General features: G+C 36.0%; 1 protein-coding gene across 2 annotated transcripts in view; it reads left to right on the top strand.

Moving 5' to 3' along the window:
* LOC108706763 (prostate androgen-regulated mucin-like protein 1 homolog) overlaps nt 1–14,283 on the top strand; it is a 42,016-nt gene extending 27,733 nt beyond the window's left edge. For both annotated transcript variants that reach the window (XM_018243446.2, XM_018243445.2), the window contains 3 exons: nt 1,487–2,197; nt 9,331–9,409; nt 11,460–14,283. In XM_018243446.2, the coding sequence (XP_018098935.1) occupies nt 1,487–2,197; nt 9,331–9,409; nt 11,460–11,544 (875 nt within the window). In that variant the 3' untranslated portion in view covers nt 11,545–14,283. The remainder of the gene's footprint in view (nt 1–1,486; nt 2,198–9,330; nt 9,410–11,459) is intronic.
* The last annotated feature ends 5,600 nt before the right edge of the window (nt 14,284–19,883 follow it).

Raw genomic sequence — 19,883 nt, 5'->3', positions numbered from 1 at the left:
TAGATTGCTGATGCTCTATATTTACTATCTCAAAGTAGCATTTAAGGTTGGAATTTCTCTCAACAACAGTGTTTTCTTTAATGTTTTGTCGGCAGTGGAATCGCTTGATCAAGGGAGATTTTTTCTGTAAACCTGTAGTACAGGTAAAGACAGACTCTCAAGTGATAGCATCCAGCATGATGGAGACTTGGAGGGTCATTTACTTATGGAAATACAGTGTGCACAGAGCAGTTGTGGATACAATTTACCAAAATAAATATTTATTTTTAGTAGTATGTGGCATTGGATAACCCTAAATAGAAAAGCAGCCATTTTAAGTACTAAGGGGCGACTCCTGGTTCATACAATTCACTGTGCACCACACACAAACCAAGGGCACACACAATTTGGGTTGAAAAAGAGACAAAAGTCCATCAAGTTCAACCCCTAAAATCGCAGAGCACATAGTTACATAATGAATTACATGCTAGGTTACATTAACTAATGCATTTTCAGCAATCTGTCCTTTACTCCCACATCTCTTCCTATTAGATCCTGCATTATTTCTATTCAGGTTATCATTTATATAAATTATCAGTTGGTTAACTATTCATATTTAAGGTTCAATTTTCCTTAACTGATAGCATTTACATTGGTTTGTGAATCTTCACAATCTTGCATTTGTCTGTTTACTGTTGGGACATGTTTATAGATCCTGGTTAAAGTGTTCCCTCTGTATATTTTGTATATATAAATAGTAGACTGTGAAGGAAGCCACAAAACTGCACAACGTTGTTGCTACTTTTTATTGTACGACATGTTTCGGATCACATGGACCCTTTCGCAAGTGAGAAACATGTCGTACAATAAAAAGTACCAGCAGAGTTCTGCAGTGTTGTGGCTTCCTTCACAGTTTACTTTTGATGAATGCCCTGGTCTTTGTGGTGTGGCCATAAGAAGGTGAGGCTACTATAAAACCGGAGATAAGGATATGCTGAAAACCATTTGTATATATATTTAAATAATGATATATATATATATATATGCTTAGAATTGTGCAAATGTTCTAGTAATTAATACTATTTTTAAATGTATTGTGTTGTCATTATTTAAATACAAAAAGGAAAGGTTATTTGAAAATATTTGTTTTATTTTGAAAATAATATTTAAAGGGGCAGTCCACCCCCAGTTTGAACATGAACGAATGGGGCCTTTGTATTAATTGTGAAATATCTATTGCTTGAGCTTAACAGGGCAAGCTAAGAGATTGAAGGTACTCCATGTTTGGTCCTTATGGGGTAGATAATTAGATTACTAAATCCCCTTGTGTAATGGACTCCTGTTTATCTGTAAACCAAAACAGTTTAATGGAAGGAGAAGGTTGTGTATTGGTCCTGTTTATTACACTCACCTTGAAACAGAATATTCTGCCCTTTTAACTTCCACCTGCACTTTCTATTTATAAATCTATTTAAATGTATCCTTCTGATGTATTCTTTATTATCAGGCCTATGTGAACCTACTAAAAATAATACAACATATACTGAAACCGGTCCAACCACAGATGACTCTATATATACTACTCTTTCCCAAATGTCCATTGCATCAACTGTTGCAACATCCATTGTCGCATACTCCACTGAAATGGCTACGTCACTTACATCAGAAGAGCACTCTACAAGTAAACCAGTAGTTACCACCACACCTACAAGCAATACAACTCTTTTATTAGCCAATTCTACTGTCAAAGAAACTACATTATCAGAAACTACTTCAGCAGATACATCTACAAATTCAACAGGGAAAACAGACCTTTCAGTGCCAATGTTAAGTACAACATCGCCAATGACGCCAAGTGCTGCACCAAACATCACAGACACAGCCCCAAGTACAAATCTCTCTACGGTATCTTCTTCCAATTCAACAGATAATGTAACTGGAAGTGAACTGACATCAGCCCCTACAGCATCAGACTTAAATCCATCAACAATGGATGTTACCTCTTCTATTACAGAGGTAACTAAAGTAACCCAAAATCCATCTGAAACCAGTAGTACTGTTGATACTAAAGAGACAACTATACATCAAATAGCTAGTGAAGCAACAAAATCACCATTCACTATAAGCACAAGCCAAAAGTCAACATCCAAGAAAGTTACTGCTACAAGTGAGGCAACTACTGATGTTGGCATCGGAGAACCAAGAGCTTTGAGTTCAGGTAAGTCAGACCATTTAGAAGTAGATTAAAAAGAGCATAATTCTATATTTTACTTACTGTGAGATGTAAAGATACACAACAATTCATTTGATACAATGATATAAATATTGATCACCTAACTGAGCTACCTGATTTTTGTGCAGGCAAATTACACATTTCTTTCTGCCTGCTGCTGTTGATATCAAATGAGTCCCTCAAGGTCATAAAGTCACTTTCTTTGCAGCTACATTTTAAATAGTGCTTATTCTTGTTGAAATAATGAACCAACAGATTATTGGATCTACAATGAGTAATCTGTGGTTATTTCTCAGACTTTACTAAGCACATCTATCAGGTCATTAAAAGACTACATTTCCCAGGAACCAGACAAGTCATTTACAGATAGTGAGATTTGGCTTCCGTGAGCGGTCAGTTATCCCACTGCTAGCCCTAGCTAGAATTTTCCAAGTCACCTGATTTTTCCAAGGAAAAAAGTGCCTTCTGTACCCGAAAAATATCTTAAGATCTGTTCACAAAGGGGATTATAATTTATTTATTTTCCCATATATATATATATATATATATATATATATATATATATATATATATATATAATAAGCATGCGCATAATGTAGACTCATTTACTCATTAGTAAATATGAGTGGGAGCTACCACCCAACTGTAACCCTGAAATACCAAAATGTGAATTCAGAAAGTAATAAAAAAAAACTCACTGAAGTTGAGGCACAAAGTATGAATAATTGTACAAAATGTACAACATTTCTAGCCTACTTCTTGAATTAGTTTTTAGTTCTACTTTAAGCAGATACCTTTTGTAACCTAAATTGCACTTTGTTTTAAAATTTGTCTGCATTTTTAGTGTAAAAATAAGAGTCACTTGGTTTCATCAATTGGTCAAAATAAAAAATCCACTAGTGGCCAGGGCACCCTACACTATAACATACTAAAAGTTAAATTAAAGGTGAACCTCCCCTTAAAAGGAATTTGATTGTGTAGTAATACACATAAAAAAGGGTACAATGGCTTGAAATTGTTTTCACCATAGGACCCTATGAGTTAATATTTAATTTTAATAGAATTAAATGTATGGTGTTTACATATAGTATATCACTGCTTAAGCAAAATGCCTGTGTTGACACCAAGGAGCCGACTTACTAATATTTGGATTTCTATTTTTTACAAATCGTATTTTTACTCTAAAAATTTGTGTTTTCATTTCTCTAAAATTAATTCTCTTAAGTCTTGAATACAAAACTTTGCCAAGTAAAAGCTGTTAAGATTCTATCGAAGTCAATGGGAGCTGTGCTGATCATATTTACTTATACTATACTTTTTAGCCATTCAGACTTTTAGGGGTTATTTACTAAAAGTCAAACTTTGTTTTAATAAAAGATCCGACCAAATGTCAAACCCGAATCTCCCATAATTTAACAATAATTTTTCTCTAAAAACTTTTTTTCTAGAACACTAGCTCCTACTCTCATTTTTCACAAAAAAAAGTTGCAAATCACATTGTTCCATTTATTTTCAATGAGGCTAAAAAGCTTGAATGTTTGAATGAACTAGTAAAATAAATACGTACATAAATTCCGACTCTCCAAATTTTAATGGGAGGGACAAGAACAAATTTTGCAAACCATACAGTATTTATAGGAATAATTATGTAGTTAAAAGAAGTAAACCCTGTTTTAAATCAACAAAGGCACCCAGCTCCCTTGTACCTAATACTAAAACGCAGAGTTGCACTATTTTTTATTTTATTAAATAGAGCGCATCTGTGACATTATACCATGGGTTCTACAGTTAAACAAATTGCATCTGTATTTCAGCATAGGTAGAAAAGTACATTCAAGCTATTTCACACTTCACAGTGACAGTGAGATATCATCTTGCAGTTTGTTTAACCGGATACATCATGTAAGGTGATCCAGGGCAGGCAGCAAGTCCATCTGTTCACTAGCAGAGCACAAGATCACTTAGTACCAAAGCAACATTATGAAGCAATAAAAGGCAGAATATGTAACAAAACATATAAATTATGTTGCTGTGACAACAAGCAGTTCCATAAATTTCACTCAAATTAATCCCTTTGTAGGTAACATAGATAGGTAGGTAACATAGGGGGAAATGTAGCAAAACTTTGCGAATAAAAATGTATCTGTCGCCTAATACTCTTCTTAGGCTTTTATTGCATTGCGGATCTCAATTGTACATTGCGAACCTTTAACACCTGCTCTGGAGTTTCTCTAAATATTTTGTCGCAAAAAATGTTTTGTGATTATGAAATTTTATTACATACACTGCGAACGTCCACAAAAGCAATTTGGTCACAAACTTTGAGAGGAATTCGTTGAGGTCTTTAATCAGTCTTTAATCAGTCAAAAATGGTGCAAACATGGTCGCTAACAGGTGTTTGCGAAGGTTTTTCTTGCTTGGCTTTGTAGATATACCTTTAGGTCATAAATTGCACCATTGTTTTGTACTGGATAATCTTCAAGTGTCATTCTGCTGAAGAAAGCCATGACAGCCCTTACTGGTACACAAAGACAAAGAGCTACACTTAGGCTAGGGCCACACCACAGCTGATTTCAGCCCCTCACTGCAGGTAGTTTCCTCCTTCTTATTTCCTGTTTGGAAACCTTTTTGTCAGCTCCAGCAGAAACACACTCTTTGGATTTCAGTGAGAAATGCAAAGTCTCACTTGTCTTTGCTGATATCCACCAAGGGTGTTTGCACTGAAACCCGTGGATTTCAGCAGGCTGATTTCGGATCGGTGTGGCCCTTGCCTAAAATGGATGCAAATTGATTCCATTTATTATTTCACACTCCTTGCACTTCTGTATAGTTACATTATGTGCCTGTTGAACCTGTGAAATCTGAAGCTACTGCTACCCTGATTGTTGAGTAAATAGCCAAATTTCTTTCAAGTTTAAGACAGATAACTGACCAATGTATCTACACATACCAGTAAACAAACCCTGATCAGATTGTTCGTCACTGATTGGAGTCAGGTTAGCCCTTTAGTTCACTCAGCCGAGAACATTTGTGCCATTTCTATTGTAGGGCACCCATTGGCTTTAGGCCAGAGGAACTGTGGAAGGGACGCATAGACAGAATTTTCCACCCCTGGTCAAAAATTGATGGCAGTAGGCAAAACTTTTGCACCCCCCATAAAATAATCTGGACCCATACCAGATACTTATGGACCCCCTAAGGCAAGGATCCCCAATGTTTTTCATCAGTGAGCCACATTCAAATGTAAAAAGTGTTTGGGAGCAACACAAAAAAGGTAAATTTAGGAGGCTGTAAATTAGGACACCTAATTTATATTAAACCAAAACTTGCCTCCAAGCCTGGAATGCAAAAAGAAGCACCTTCTTTTAAGGCTACTGGTTGGGGAACACTCCCCTAAGGACACTATCAGTTTTTTCCATGTGAGCATTTTACAGTGGGCAAGCAGAACTTAGGACTTATCAAAGAGCAATGCATTTCTTTAAGGCTTACTATAACTGTTCACAAGTGATATCAGTATATTGTGACTCAGTGGCAAAAAATTCAAGGGGGTGGTGGATGGTGCTGCATAATCTTGAAAGGAAACTTGGCACTACAGAGCTACATCAGTTGCTAAAGCCAGGCTTTGTATTATTGATAAGAATTTAAAGTCAGCTGATCTAAGGTTGACTAGAGCTGCTGTATATTTAGGAGATGAAGGAAATGTAATGGTTTCTAATTTGTAGAAACACATGGTAAACTATAAATGAGAAGGCAAGCACAAAGAGCAAAAGTGCACAAATACTGCTTTTGTTCTCATTGAACTGCATAAGAAGGATCATTTGTGCGTTTCATGAGAGAAACTCCCCCATAAGAGCTGGTTCTGTGTGAAGTCTGTTACGTTTCCTTAGATGTGAGTGAAGTATAAGAGAGGCCTTGAATACGTTGAATTGCATACATTTTAGATCTATTGTATGAAACTTTAGCAATAATATATTTTTTTTATAATACTGTATATATAAAAAAGTCAGACCAAACTAGAATCCACAATTGGACCTTATTTATTATTAAAAAAAAACAATTTAATCTGATCAGGGTCAAACTAGATTAAATCGAGAAATCGTACAATTTTTCCCCAATTGCTCGATTTTTTTGGGCTTTTTCCAGATCACTAGACATAACCACTAGTTCAGCTGTGTATAAAATTCATTATGGCACAAGCTGTGTCTTCTCTGTGCAGCATTAAGCTAAATAAATGAGAGTATACATGGTTCATAACTTCAGGACCTTAGGAGCCATGTATACTTGCTTCTGATTGGCTCCTGTAACCAGCATGGCCAGATAGCATAGTGCCATGGATTACTGCCTAGGTACATATTTGCGCAGTGCTAGTATAAATAAGCCCAAGACAATCACTTTGTATAGCCATAAAATATGTTACAGGTATTGGATCCGTTATCCAAAAACCCGCACAGAAAGGCCTCCTCCTATAGGGGTATATTTATCAAAGAGTGAAGTTAATAGTGAAGTTCCGCCACTAGAGTGAAATTCCGCCACTCTCCATTCAATTCTATGGGATTTTTATAGGCGTATTTATCAAAGGGTGAACTTTCACTTCACCCATTGATAAATACGCCTTTCAAAATCCCATAGAAATGAATTGAGAGCTGCGGAATTTTACTTGTGTGGCGGAACTTCACTCTTTGATAAATTTACCCCATAGACTCAATTTTATCCAATTAATCCATATTTTTAAAAATGATTTCTATTTTCTCTGTAATAAAAAAAAGTACCTTGTACTTGATCCAAACTAAGATATAATTAATCCTTATTGGAAGCAAAACCAGGCTATTAGGTTTATTTAATGTTAACGTGATTTTCTACTATATATAAGGTATGACGAGCCAAAAACCCCAGGTCCCGAGCATTCTGAAGTCTCATACCTGTGCTATCAAATCTTAAAGAAGAATTTTGAGAACACTTGGGCAGACGAACAACAGGCACAGTTAATTCTGGCCAAATCCCATTGGTTTTCTCAACAAAAATTTGAATTAGATCTGAGATGGCAAAAGCTATTATAACATACACTTAAGTTAAAAAAGACACACAAAAAAATCTCTTCTTGTGCTAGATACATTTCCACGATAGATGCCTAAGTTAGACTCAGTGGGGAAATTGATTGCAATAAATGCAAATGCCTAAAAAAACAAAAAGATTTTGTGTAGCCATAACACATGCACAAAAAGAGGGGGATCAAGGAAGTCAAAAGGGAACTTTTTCAAGCAGTTTTTGATAAATCTGCCCCTCTGCGTGTGGTAGAATTTTAATGAACTGAAATTGTAGCAGCAGCTTCACTAATACATATATGCAAACTAAATGCTTCCAGTTCACTTTCATGCAGACTTGCAGCAGAATACAAATCATTTACAAATAAAGAAACACTGCATGTAGTCCTAATTGTGTTTCATGCCCCATGTTCATTTTTCTTATGTAATTATAGCTGTGGCTGGTACCAGTTACTAACAGCTGCCCTTGTTGAAGTGCCCTGTGACTGCTGGAGTCCCTGACAACCTATTGAAATGCACTTATGTAGAGTCATTTGGTAACTGATAGTAGTCATAGTTATAACTAATGTAGCAACAAAAAAAAACAATGCCAGAAGGAAAGTGGATGTTTACAGATTTCAGAAAATAAGTAGCTTTGTCTGCTTAAATATTATTGGCAATGAGGTCTTATTAACAAAAATGTAGCATTTTCAGTCTGAAAGGTGATATACCTTATCATCCATTTTTATACATCATGTGGTCATTTACAATGCCCCACATAGAGTAAAATGTTTTTTTTTTGTTAAAAATGCTGTAAAAAGCCATTTTCTTGAACTTGTTACAAATAGCCTCTGTTTCTTAGTTAGAGACCTGTGGACTGTGCCAAGAATGCTGCCCACTCGATTCAAAAAGGACACGGGGAGGCATATACAGTAGGTGTCCCCTTGCGTCCAGGGGACTGGTACATATAGGGTTGCCACCTGTCTGGATTTCACCCAGACTTTTTCCAGGTGTTTGGAAGGGCTGCCCGTGTGAAAACTGCCTGTCCGGATTCCAAATTAGGAATTCCGGACAGGACTTTTAGGTTAATGACATGGCGATCAGCCAATCACTGATCGCCACATCATCGGTCCCGCCCCCTACACCACCTGCCTGTCACACAGCCCGCCCACTGCCCGTTTCCCAACACACTAAAGGTGGCAACCCTAGGTACACAACCCTTACAATGTGTACCTCTTATTTGTACTTCCCTACAAAGAATAATAGATTCACAAAGTGGGCTTTTTTAGTATACACAGCCTTGCAAAAATATTTACCCTTCTTGGCTTTTTAACTATTTTGTTACATTCCAACCTGTAATTTAAATGTTTCTTAATCTTATTTTATGTGATGGAACTGCACAAAATAGTCTTAAATTGGTGAAGTGAAATGAGAAAAATATAAGAATATAAGAAAGAATTTAAAAAAATAAAAAACTGAAAATTGGCATGTGCATATGTATTCATGAAGCCATGCCATGAAGCCCCTAAAAAATCTGGTGCAACAATTACCTTCAAAAGTCACAAAATTAGTGAAATGAAGTCCACCTGTGTGTCACATGATCTTTCAGTATAAACACACCTTTTCTGACTTTGTACCACAACAAACCTGCCAAGAGAGGGCTGCCCACCAAAACTCACAGATCAGGCAAGGAGGGCATTAATCAGAGAGGCAGCACAGAAACCAAAGGTAACTCTGAACATTGGCCGGAACTAGGGGTAGGAAGAAAAAGCACGTGCAAAGATAGAGGGGTGCCAGGCTTTGCCTTCCCCTAGTTTTTACCCTTGTATCGACCACCTCAGCAGCTCTTACTTCTGTCACCATGGTCAAAACGCAAATGTGCTGTTCCATGCATTCGCACACATGTCAATAAATAAGGCACTGTCAATAACTTCACAGGAGACAGTTCATAGAAATGAAGTCATTCTTTATTAAAAAGTAACATTTATTTTGTAATATGCTGTGTAATCAAAATGTTGTCTTGAATCATATTGGAATGTTTATATTTAATGGAATTTTAAGATATTCATTTTGTCCTTTTTTTAAAATTCTGTGCAGGAAGTGTTGCTGCCATCACAATAATTGTAATTTTAGTAGTATTAATGGTGTTTGGAGGAGCAGCCTTCTGGAAAATCAGGTGAGTGAACAATGCTTTCATTATTTTCAGTGGAGGAATAAAACTGGAGTAAAGAATAAAAAATAAAAATAAAGAAGTAAAATGGAAACAAACAAGTTCACCAGAGCTGCTTTTCAGCCTAAATAATGAATTTTATCTTGTTGTAGCAAAACTGAACGTGTAATGTTTCGGGACACACTTGCTTTTCCCGAACCATAATAATCCATTGTTCCCTGCTTCTATTCTTCTTGCATCAGCAAAAACAGTAGCAAAATCAATACATTGTTACTACAGTGATTCATAAACCATAGAGACTAATATCATTGTGAAAGATTAGTCTTCTGTATTTGTTCTAGGTAATTTCTCTTCCATATAACTCTTCTTTTGTGTCCCTCCTATAACTGCCTCTCTCCTCCTGTATATTCAATATGTCAATTTCTTTTTCCAGCCCCTTTTTTCCCAACCCACTCTACAGTTGGCTGGTACAGATTGCCATATGCCCTGCTTGGCACATTACCAACTTTGATATGTTTCATGCTGATAGCAAAGACAACCAGACTTCTCACATGGAGACTTTTATTTTAAAACAAAACTTTGCACAGAAACAAATATATGCACTTTGCTCTTACTCTGAGTAGAAAAAAAATGTCTTCCAAGCTAAAGGGCATTAGCAGAGAAAGGGCATTAGAAGGGCATTAGAAGAGAAACCCATGAAATTTAGTTTGCTTAAGTTCACAAAAGAATAAACTAATCTGCTGTCTTCTCAGAATGTTCTAGTCATTACTTTTTACCCAGCAATGCAAACTATTATTAGATGCCTTTAGAATCCTGACAAGAGGAACTGCTGAATGCTATTTTTATGTCTAGACAAAATATATTTAAATTAAAGAATATATGCATTTCACATTCTATAATGAACTATTACTGTTAAACAACATAGTTAGTAGACTATATAATGCTGTATATAGATGGTTTGTATTTATGTATTAAAGACATAGGATCCAAGCATTCAAACAGATTTCTCATCTCATAAAATATATATCCACCTATTTTTTACAAATATTATTGCAACAGAGCTGCATTTGTGGCTGGACACGAGTTTTAAGCAGCTACCAATATCTTCTATTGGTAGGAGTAGTTTGCTGGAAGCTGTTGCTGGAGTGTGGCGGGTAGAGATGTGCAAGCCGACCCATAGGTTGGAGGGGTTCGGGATGACATCCACGAAAGTTTCATGGGCCGCAGGCTGGTGCAGGCTGAACTTTACCATGCGCCCACCGCACCCACAACTTTATTATGCCCAGCATCCACCTCCAGTCTTTCCTTTATAGAGTCATTATAAATTTGCACCTGAGTGCTCCAGTATGTCTCCATCCCTTCCATTAAATCAGAGCAGGGAATGCGCAGGTTTATAAATATGGAGGCGTGTTGGTAATAAAAGCGTACAGGTGCCTGTCGACTTTTTGTCAACCCGCACATCACTAGGTTGAGTAGGCACCACATGGAAATCCAGTCTGTTTTCTGGTAATCAGTCACTATTTTAAACTGGCCTGGCTTCTGTGTTGTTGCTGTTTTTGTTATTTAATGTTTTGTTCATCAAATCTCCAGTTTGGAATTTGGAAGTTTGGCAAGAAGACAAATAAGAGTGCACATAATAAAATCATAACAAAAGCCACAGTATGAATCTTCTTTCTGGTTGGTGTAGCTGACCCCAGCTGAGCTTAAATTAACGAGAGAGAAGATTCATACCGGATTATCAGAGCAAGCAGTTGCAACCTGTTTGGTGGAGTGTGGGTGCAGCTCAGTTCAGTAACTACCAGAAATTGCACATTCTGTTATTACATAGCACTAACCACTGTAAGCACGAATTTTTTTAAAAGATTTCCATAGCACTAACCACTGTTGGCACTACTAAATGTATTTTCTATATTAATAATTTTTTCTAAAACATTCAGATAACATTATGTTAATGCATGATTAGATCTCACTCATATCCACAGTCAGACCTTACATGAGTTGATAAGGAAATCAGCTCTTTTTGCATATGTAATTTACTTAATGTTTTCCTTTGTAGGCATTCATCTTATGGAAGACTACTAGAAGATCAAGATTATGGCTCCTTGGGAAACTACAACAATCCCCTTTATGATGACTCTTGAAATCATGGATACTGCCCATATCTACCACATGTTGTTTGTATTGTTTTTCTGAACAAAAAAAAAACAGCTTTGATTGTTTTCCCTTTACGTTTTCATACCGGTAAAATGCCTTCTTTGCTTAATACCTTCTGTGCAGTGAACAAGGCAAACAAGTATTAATTGCAATTACACACAGCAATTCTATAATAAAGGAGGAGCTTATTATAACTGCAAAGTACTCGTCCAAAAAATCCCAGGTTTCTAATTCGGATTGTGTTATATATGTATGCAAATCAAATTCAATTTCTATTTATTGAAATAATTATTACAAAATGTATAGTCTACAGATCAATCACCGACAAAAGCATTGTATTTATAAATGTGTTTTTTAAGGTCTTCAGATGCAAGAGACATGATTTTTGCACTAGAATGCACACAATACTTATGTATATGTGTTTCCAAAAAGTTGTACAGCCAAACAGATCCAGTATGTCTAACAGGAAGCCTAAGGACCACATGTGGCCCTTCAAGAATTTTTTATGATTCCAGCCTTTTTAAAAGGCCTCTCTGGCTCACAGTTGGGGTGGCTCACAGATGGGATGTATTAATCCCCTTAAATGAAAGGAATTGGACATCACTGGTAGATGATATAAAGTTCTCTGACGTAAGGCAAACCACAATTTTATTCTTTGTACGACGAAAGATCATTAATTTCAATGTAACAATCTACAATTAACCATTCAGATTAAATTATGTAAGTAGGAAAAATAAATCAGACTAGGATCTGGCCTTTCATTGACAGACAGCAATCATACAAAAGTCAAAGAAATACTGTAGTAATAATAGTCACCCATGGATATCGTCAGATAGGAAATACATGCAAAGATATTATCTTCTGACCTGTCCAACAAAACTACGTATCTCTGTGGTATGAAAAATATCAGAACGATTATTCTGAGCTCACAGAGGATCCAAAAATTTTATAAAACTTTGTTGCGTCTATGGCCAGCTTTACAGCTATTTTATTTTATAAATTACATATGGGTTAAAATTAATGAGTTAATGTTCTTTATAAAAGAAGATTAGATGCCCATAGTATTCATGATGATAAAACTGTAAACGACTCTTCCTACTGGGTAAGTATTAATATTCCTCTTGAGCAATACTTGATAAAGCAGCGTATTTATCATCCTATAACTCCCTCAGTTCAAGAGTTTTACCCCATACCTTTTGTTCTGGTGAAGAAAACTGTGGGATATTTTTACAGTATTTAGACCCAGATTTAATTCAGTGGAAAAAACTGTTCTAATTGAATTCCAGTTTTTCCTGTACATCAGCAAAGTATCTAAAATCTTGTTTTCCTCTTGGCATATTGGTACCTTATGCCTAACCTATCAAGGACCATGGCCTTTCTCTTTTTATAATGTTGTTTTTCATGTCATACTACAACAAAGTTCATTTTTGTGAGTGTATGTGTGAATGGTACCCCCTCTCCCCAATGGAATTAATACTAAGTTAAAAGAACAAAAAAAACAATATCGTATTTTTGTGCAGTTTCCCCATATAACTGCCAGAATTATGATTTGAACAATACAACACCATGTAAGATGATAGTTCTTGATAAAATTCTAACTGCATCCAAGGATATTGTTTAAATAGATTTGCCCTGAAAGCTAGGAAGAAGAGAAAGCAGCAACGGAATGCATGGAGCTAGGAAATTATTAATGCAAATAGTGGTGAGAACAATTTTCCTGTGTCATTTTTTACCGATTTAGTTTATGAAGTTTCTGATAAAATTATTTCTTTGGGTGCTAGATAACTGGTAAAACAGAGACAGATCTGGGACTAATGTTCCCTTGTCTGTGGCTATTTTTATAACCTAATAAAGAAATATAGTTGACAAAGACAAATTAACAATGTACTGCATTGGCAACCTTCCCAAAGTCTTAGCATAATAGAGGGTTTGCTAGTATCAATGACTACAAAAAACTTGAGTATCCAAGCATGTTTCTTTCAAGCCCAACCAAAGAATCCCAGTTCATTAAAAAAGTGATTTATTGTATACCTTTATCCATACTGGTACTACTTGTGTTGTTCTATGCATATCTTGATTACTTATTTTGTTTTGCCATTTATTGCAACCATCTGCAGACTTTGCACATTGTAAATATTTCAAGCAAAGATGATGTACAGTATATACATCCAGCAGTTTTTAAAATAAGTTAATATGTAGTTGTTCCTTGTACATTGGACCATACCTTACATTAAGGTTTTATTTTAAGTGCAAGGATGATCTGCATCAGTGCCTCCCTCATATTTTCTGAGCAAAGAACATTGCGCTTACCTTTTGGAAGACAAAAACAAACTTGGGTCTGTAGACACCATGTATGTGTTTGTGGTTCACTAGTCAGGGCCAAAACTATATTACCATATAATTCAATGTTAACCATTGGAGCATTATTAGGTTTTTAATCATCAGTTGCACTTGTCTACCCATCAGTGACCAATAAATATATTTTCCAGCTACGCTTATATTTTTCCCCAACTATAGAGATGAATTTGAAAGCTATGTTCAAAGCATATGCCAACGGAAATACATTTTATTCTATAAAACACTTGTTTATAATGGCACAAGCTCAGGTTTGGAAAAAAAATGTTTAGTCCAGCTCATGAATAATGAATATTTAAAACTTTAAGACTGAAACCAGTTGATATGTTTAATAATTGAAGCAAATAAACCATTAGTGCTTTTGATGTGAACACTTTGATTTTTCTTCGCTGTCCACAAAGGTACAAATTCCTTACTTGCAGAAGTGTACTGTATACACCAAACTTATGGATTACATACAGTACGTAGCTACATAAAGAGAGTTCTGCTCTATAATTATTAACTTCCCTAACTGTAACAACTAGCAGATTCATTTGTACATAATTGCCCTTAAAGTGGACCTGTCACCCAGGCATAAAAAGATGTATAATAAAAGTCCTTTTCAAATTAAACATGAAATCCAAATTCTTTTTTTTACTAAAGTATTCAGCTGTCAATCAAATAATTGCCTGCCCTCCTCTATGCGGGGCAAGCAATTACTTTCACTTTCCATTCAGCAATTCCTAGATGTCACTGCTCTCCCCACATTCCCCCAGTTCTCTTAACCATTTAATTGCGTAGCCAGTGCATGGGGATGGACATCAGGTCCCCCATTCTGGTGCACCAACAAGATTCTGAGCTGATGCAAGGCTTGCCTTGATAACATTGTCCACAAAATGACTTCTGCTATAATTATGAGTTCCCAGACTGAAGGAAACAAGATTCAAATAGTTTATATAGTGTAATTAAAGTTAATTTTGCTTCACTAACTTTTTTTTGGGGTGACAGGTCCCCTTTAATCAAAAATATGATCACATCTGTTGTTCAGAAAATATTCTTTGATGAAAAAATCTTTTAAAATTCTTGCTTTCTTTAAACTTTATTTTTTTTAAATCACTTAAAGGAACAAAAAAACTGTGATGCTTAATTTGCATAATTGCTCTCATAGAATGTTCCGTTCTCAAATAAGGAGTGCTTACCATTGTAACAGGGGAGCTTTCCTGATGACAGCTGTCTGAAAGACCAAAAGATTAAATGTTTGCTGCAATTTCAGCACACAATAGGGCTCCATTGCACTACTCATCTTTGTCGTTTTTCTTTGTAAAATGTTTTCTCGGCATACATATTAATCTGCCATTGGATTTGCTGGGATTCATTTTCTGCAGTGGGTGCTGAAGTTATATCAATACCTGTTGAGTGCTAGTATTGATTTTTATTTACAACAACATGGCATGATGGGATGCTTTATGCTGCTTAAGCTAAAAATTATGGTGCCAAAGCATTATTAAATTAGATTTAAAGTACCCTTTTCCCAACATTTTTATCTCTGGATGCATCATGGTAAGCTCAATGTTTCTGCAGAAGCTCGGATTGAAAACCTAAAACTCTTTATAACACAAATTTTTTTATACGTTTCCGCTAAGGATGCCACCTGGTGGGTATTTTAAAGGGCTAGCCATTGACAGTAAGGCTTGATATTGATCATAAGTGGAAAAACAGAAGCACATGTATGGTTATAATAGAAGCAGTATTGTAGGGTGGTTTGTGAGTTTTTCCATTGAAGGGGTTGAGGGCGAGCACCATGGCAAAGGAGGCCCAAGACATACCATCAGTCACAGATCACCAAATAGTATTGGACCCTGTGTCATGAATGGGTATTTTGAGAGTAAATACCAGACCTTGTGCTCTATAGGAGAGCAATTTTTTATTTCTACAAAGTTGGCAGGTCACTCTTCCCAGTGGACCTATGGGGTTGACCCTGCTAACTTTAATACTTTAAATTATGAACAACTGGATGCAATAATGTTCTATTTAAAAGTTGTGAAATGTTTTGATTCTCCTAAAATATGAATATGCTTTTAGGGGTCGAATGGAGGCTTTGATATTACTCCAACTTTGTTGGTCAAATGGTTTCTGAGTAAACTGTATATTTATTTGCCCACAATACTTATAAATGCTTATGTGCACTCTTACATTTGAATTAAAGAACACACAGAGGGTTATATTTGCTATTACTAGGCACAAAAATGCCCACAATCACAAAAATTTACACAAGTCTACTATTTTGTCACATTTTTAAAATACTTTAGGAGATTTACATAGGGTCGAATATCGAGGGTTAATTAACCCTCAATATTCGACTACCGCAAATAGTTCCGCAAATAGTTTGATCGAATGAAAAATCGTTCGATTCAAAGGATTTTAATCCATCGATCGAACGATTTTTCTTCGAACTTGTTACAAAGCCTATGGGGACCTTCCCCATAGGCTAACATGGCACCTCGGTAGGTTTTAGGTGGCGAACTAAGGGGTTGAAGTTTTTTTTAAAGAGACAGTACTTCAATTGTCGATTGTAGAATAGTCGAACGATTTTTAGTTCTAATCGTTCGAAGTCGTAGTCGAAGGTCGAAGTAGCCAAAAAAATCATTCGAAATTCGAAGGTTTTTTTATTCTATTCCTTCACTCAAGCTAAGTAAATGGGCCCCTAGTAGTACAACAGAGAGACAGGGATGGGTTACATTAAGTGGATTTCAGGTCAGATTTTGGTTATTTACTGCGCTTATTCATTTATACCAACAAAAACTGCATATTAAACAGCAGCTAAATCTACAGAAAAAGCCTGTGGCTCATGTTATGATATTTTTCCTTAGAGATGTGAGATTAGGGTTTACAGAAATGGTATTTTGAAAAAGAAAAGTCATTAAGAACAGAACAGCAAAACTATTACTCTTTTAATCCCCTTTCTGTTCCTTAAAATGTTACAGTTGACCATTTCTGAGCTTCTGGCTGAATGTGAAATGTACAGCTAAATGCCAGGGAACTTAAAATAAAGGCTTATCTCACACTGTATCAAATAATAACACACCCTTGTAAATTACTGAGAAGCCTAATCCCCTCTGAGGGACTCTGAACAAGTGGGATCATGAACGGTCATAAATCACAGGCTAATTTACAGATATAGCATATTAACCTATGGAGCAAATGAGCCTCTGCACTGAAAATGACTATTGATAAATGCAGTAGGCTAAACTGCAGAAGTTATTTCATAAATGAGTTTCGAGAATAAGTTTTACTGTTATTCTAACTGCATTATTGTTGAATGCTTCCACAAAAGCACAATTCACAATTTTGCAAGCTAACAATGATTGCCATTGTCTGCAATGTAAAAATATTTTTGGGCACTTTGTTGGCTACAGGAGTATTGATTTCTCACTGGCAACAAAATGCCCAGTCTGCAATTTCTCTAAAGTTTGGTTGTATGTTGTATTTAGGATCCTCTGCACCTAAATGACAAAGCCTAAAACCCATGTTAATTAACAAGGATAGTTCCTCCTCCCACAATTTTATAAAGACCATAGATGTAAAACATACAGTAGCTTCCTCCACTTCTTGCACAAAGACAAATTGCTTATAGCTTATATGATAATATCTTCTATGACGAACAATGTAAACTACCGGCCTACAGCTAAAAATTCAGATTACATAAAGTAGTAAAAAAGAAAAAATCAGACAATATTCTGGCCATGAACTGAGACAGCAATTGTATGAAAGTTATTTCCGATAAATAGTATTGACAGTCACCTATTGATATCGGCAATACATGCAGAGATATTGTTAGATATATTGTTTCTTACCAATCGACTAAACAACCAATCGCCATGGGACTAAAAATGTCGGGATGATCCACACATGGTCCCAAAGTCATACAAACCTTAGCTTCTTACAACTTTACCTTTGCGTCCATGTCCGGCTTAAGTGTTTGTCCATTCTTCCAAAAGCTTTTTTAACTTGTACAGTGCATACAGTGTGAGTGAACTGAACCTAACCTAAAGTTTCATAAATACAAAGTCAGTAGAATCTGGTTATTTTAGTTTGCGTTCCCTTTGATTTAGTATGCTTAGGGGCCCATTTACTTAGTTCAAGTGAAGGAATAGAATAAAAAAAACGTAGAATTTTTAATGTTTTTTTTGGCTACTTCAACCATTGAATTAGCTACTTCGACCATTGAATTGGCTAATTCGACTTTGAATCGAACGATTCAAACTAAAAATCATTCGACCATTCGATAGTCAAAGTACTGTCTCTTTAAAAAAAACTTCGACCCCCTAGTTCGCCACCTAAAACCTACTGAAGTCAATGTTAGCCTATGCGGAAGGTCCCCATAGGCTTTGGAACAATTTTTAGGTCGAAGAAAAATCGTTCGATCGATGGATTAAAATCCTTTAAATCGAACGATTTGAAGGATTTTTCGCGTTTGATCGAACTATTTGCAGTAAATCCTTCGACTTCGATATTCGAAGTCGAAGGATTTCAATTCGGCAGTCGAATGTCGATATTAGACCATAAGTTAATTTGCCCCAAGTGTCATTCCTGACTACTGAAACAAATAATATTACCTAATATATATTAAAGAAAAAGGTGTTTGTTCTTTTTGTGTTCAGACATGGTATAACCAAATGCAACATAGGGACAAATTTCTCATTCATTAGGATGTCAACAGGTAATGCAATGGCCCTGCATATTTTGGGGTCCATTTAATTTTGTTGCATTTGTAACAAAATTAGGGAGGCCAACAACTACATTTAGTAGTCACAATTTCTTTCCACCCACAATGGCCCAGCATTATCTCTGATCAATCAGATTTCAGTATTCCATAAGGTATGACTAAATGCAACAAAACATATACATAGAGGTTTTCAATGGTGCTAAGCTTCAGTCATGTACCCACAACCCAGCTGTCCATCTAATCAATCACATAGCACTGTTTCACAGTTTCAGAGAGGTAATCAGCAGGACATTTGGGTCAAAATATTAAGAGCTGCCATCTTTCCAGTGTTTTAAAATCTGATGGTGACCTCAAGAAAGTGGGGATGGAAAGGTGATATCAAGGGGCAGGCAATGGAATTAAGGAGAGGGTGATGATGTTGCAGGTGTGGCAAAGATTAAGCAGGTCTAGATTTAAGAAACATGAAACCTGGACTGGTCATTTTGACCCTGTGCACATGTAAAAATTGTCTCAAGATAAAGAGCCTACTTTGGATACTAATTATTATAGCTTTATACTGATCTTAAAAGCGGCTGTAAGGCAGACACAAAATATTTTGCTAGTAAGAAATAGGAATTCCTGTCTAGTAAATAGTCAAATCAAATACCTTTAACTGCTGAAGTATTATGAAGGTTGTATTGTGTGAGGCAAAGCAAGGCACAGGCAGGTTCTCAGGTTGCCCCAAGGTATTGATATTGTAGATATTCAGTGGGTTGTACAGCTAATAATACTGCTGTCTATGAATTTGGGTTAGTCTTGGTTTCCCATCAGGGAACCATCTGTGTGGCAAAGCATATATTGCCTCTGTTTAATTACACCTCCTCTGTGAAATATAAATTTTCTACAATGACCCAAAACATATTTGGTATGTGTTATATGAAAATGAAGTTGTATATTATATTAATAATAGAATAGAATAATAATTCCTGAATGGCCAATAATCCCCTACACTACATATAGGAAACCATCATGCAGGGTTTAGGAAATGAAGTTTAGCTGGATGGCTAAAAACATTTCTATGTACCCCAACACATGGCTGGTTAGGTCATTGCATGTAGGGACAGATGTAGTTTACAATAAAACAGAGCAGGATAATTGGATGCCCTTCCTACTGCCCCCTAATTAAATCAATTCTGGCTGCCGAAGATGGAACAGTTTTGTGAAATGATGTGTACCAAACACCGACCTGGCTGACAAGCTGCACACACAAAGGAAATTAATATGAAA

This window comes from Xenopus laevis, chromosome 1S (genome assembly GCF_017654675.1).
Source record: "Xenopus laevis strain J_2021 chromosome 1S, Xenopus_laevis_v10.1, whole genome shotgun sequence".
Taxonomy (NCBI): Eukaryota; Metazoa; Chordata; class Amphibia; order Anura; family Pipidae; genus Xenopus; species Xenopus laevis.
The sequence above is the reverse complement of the archived record's forward strand: the minus strand, read 5'-3'. Positions and strand labels throughout refer to the sequence as shown.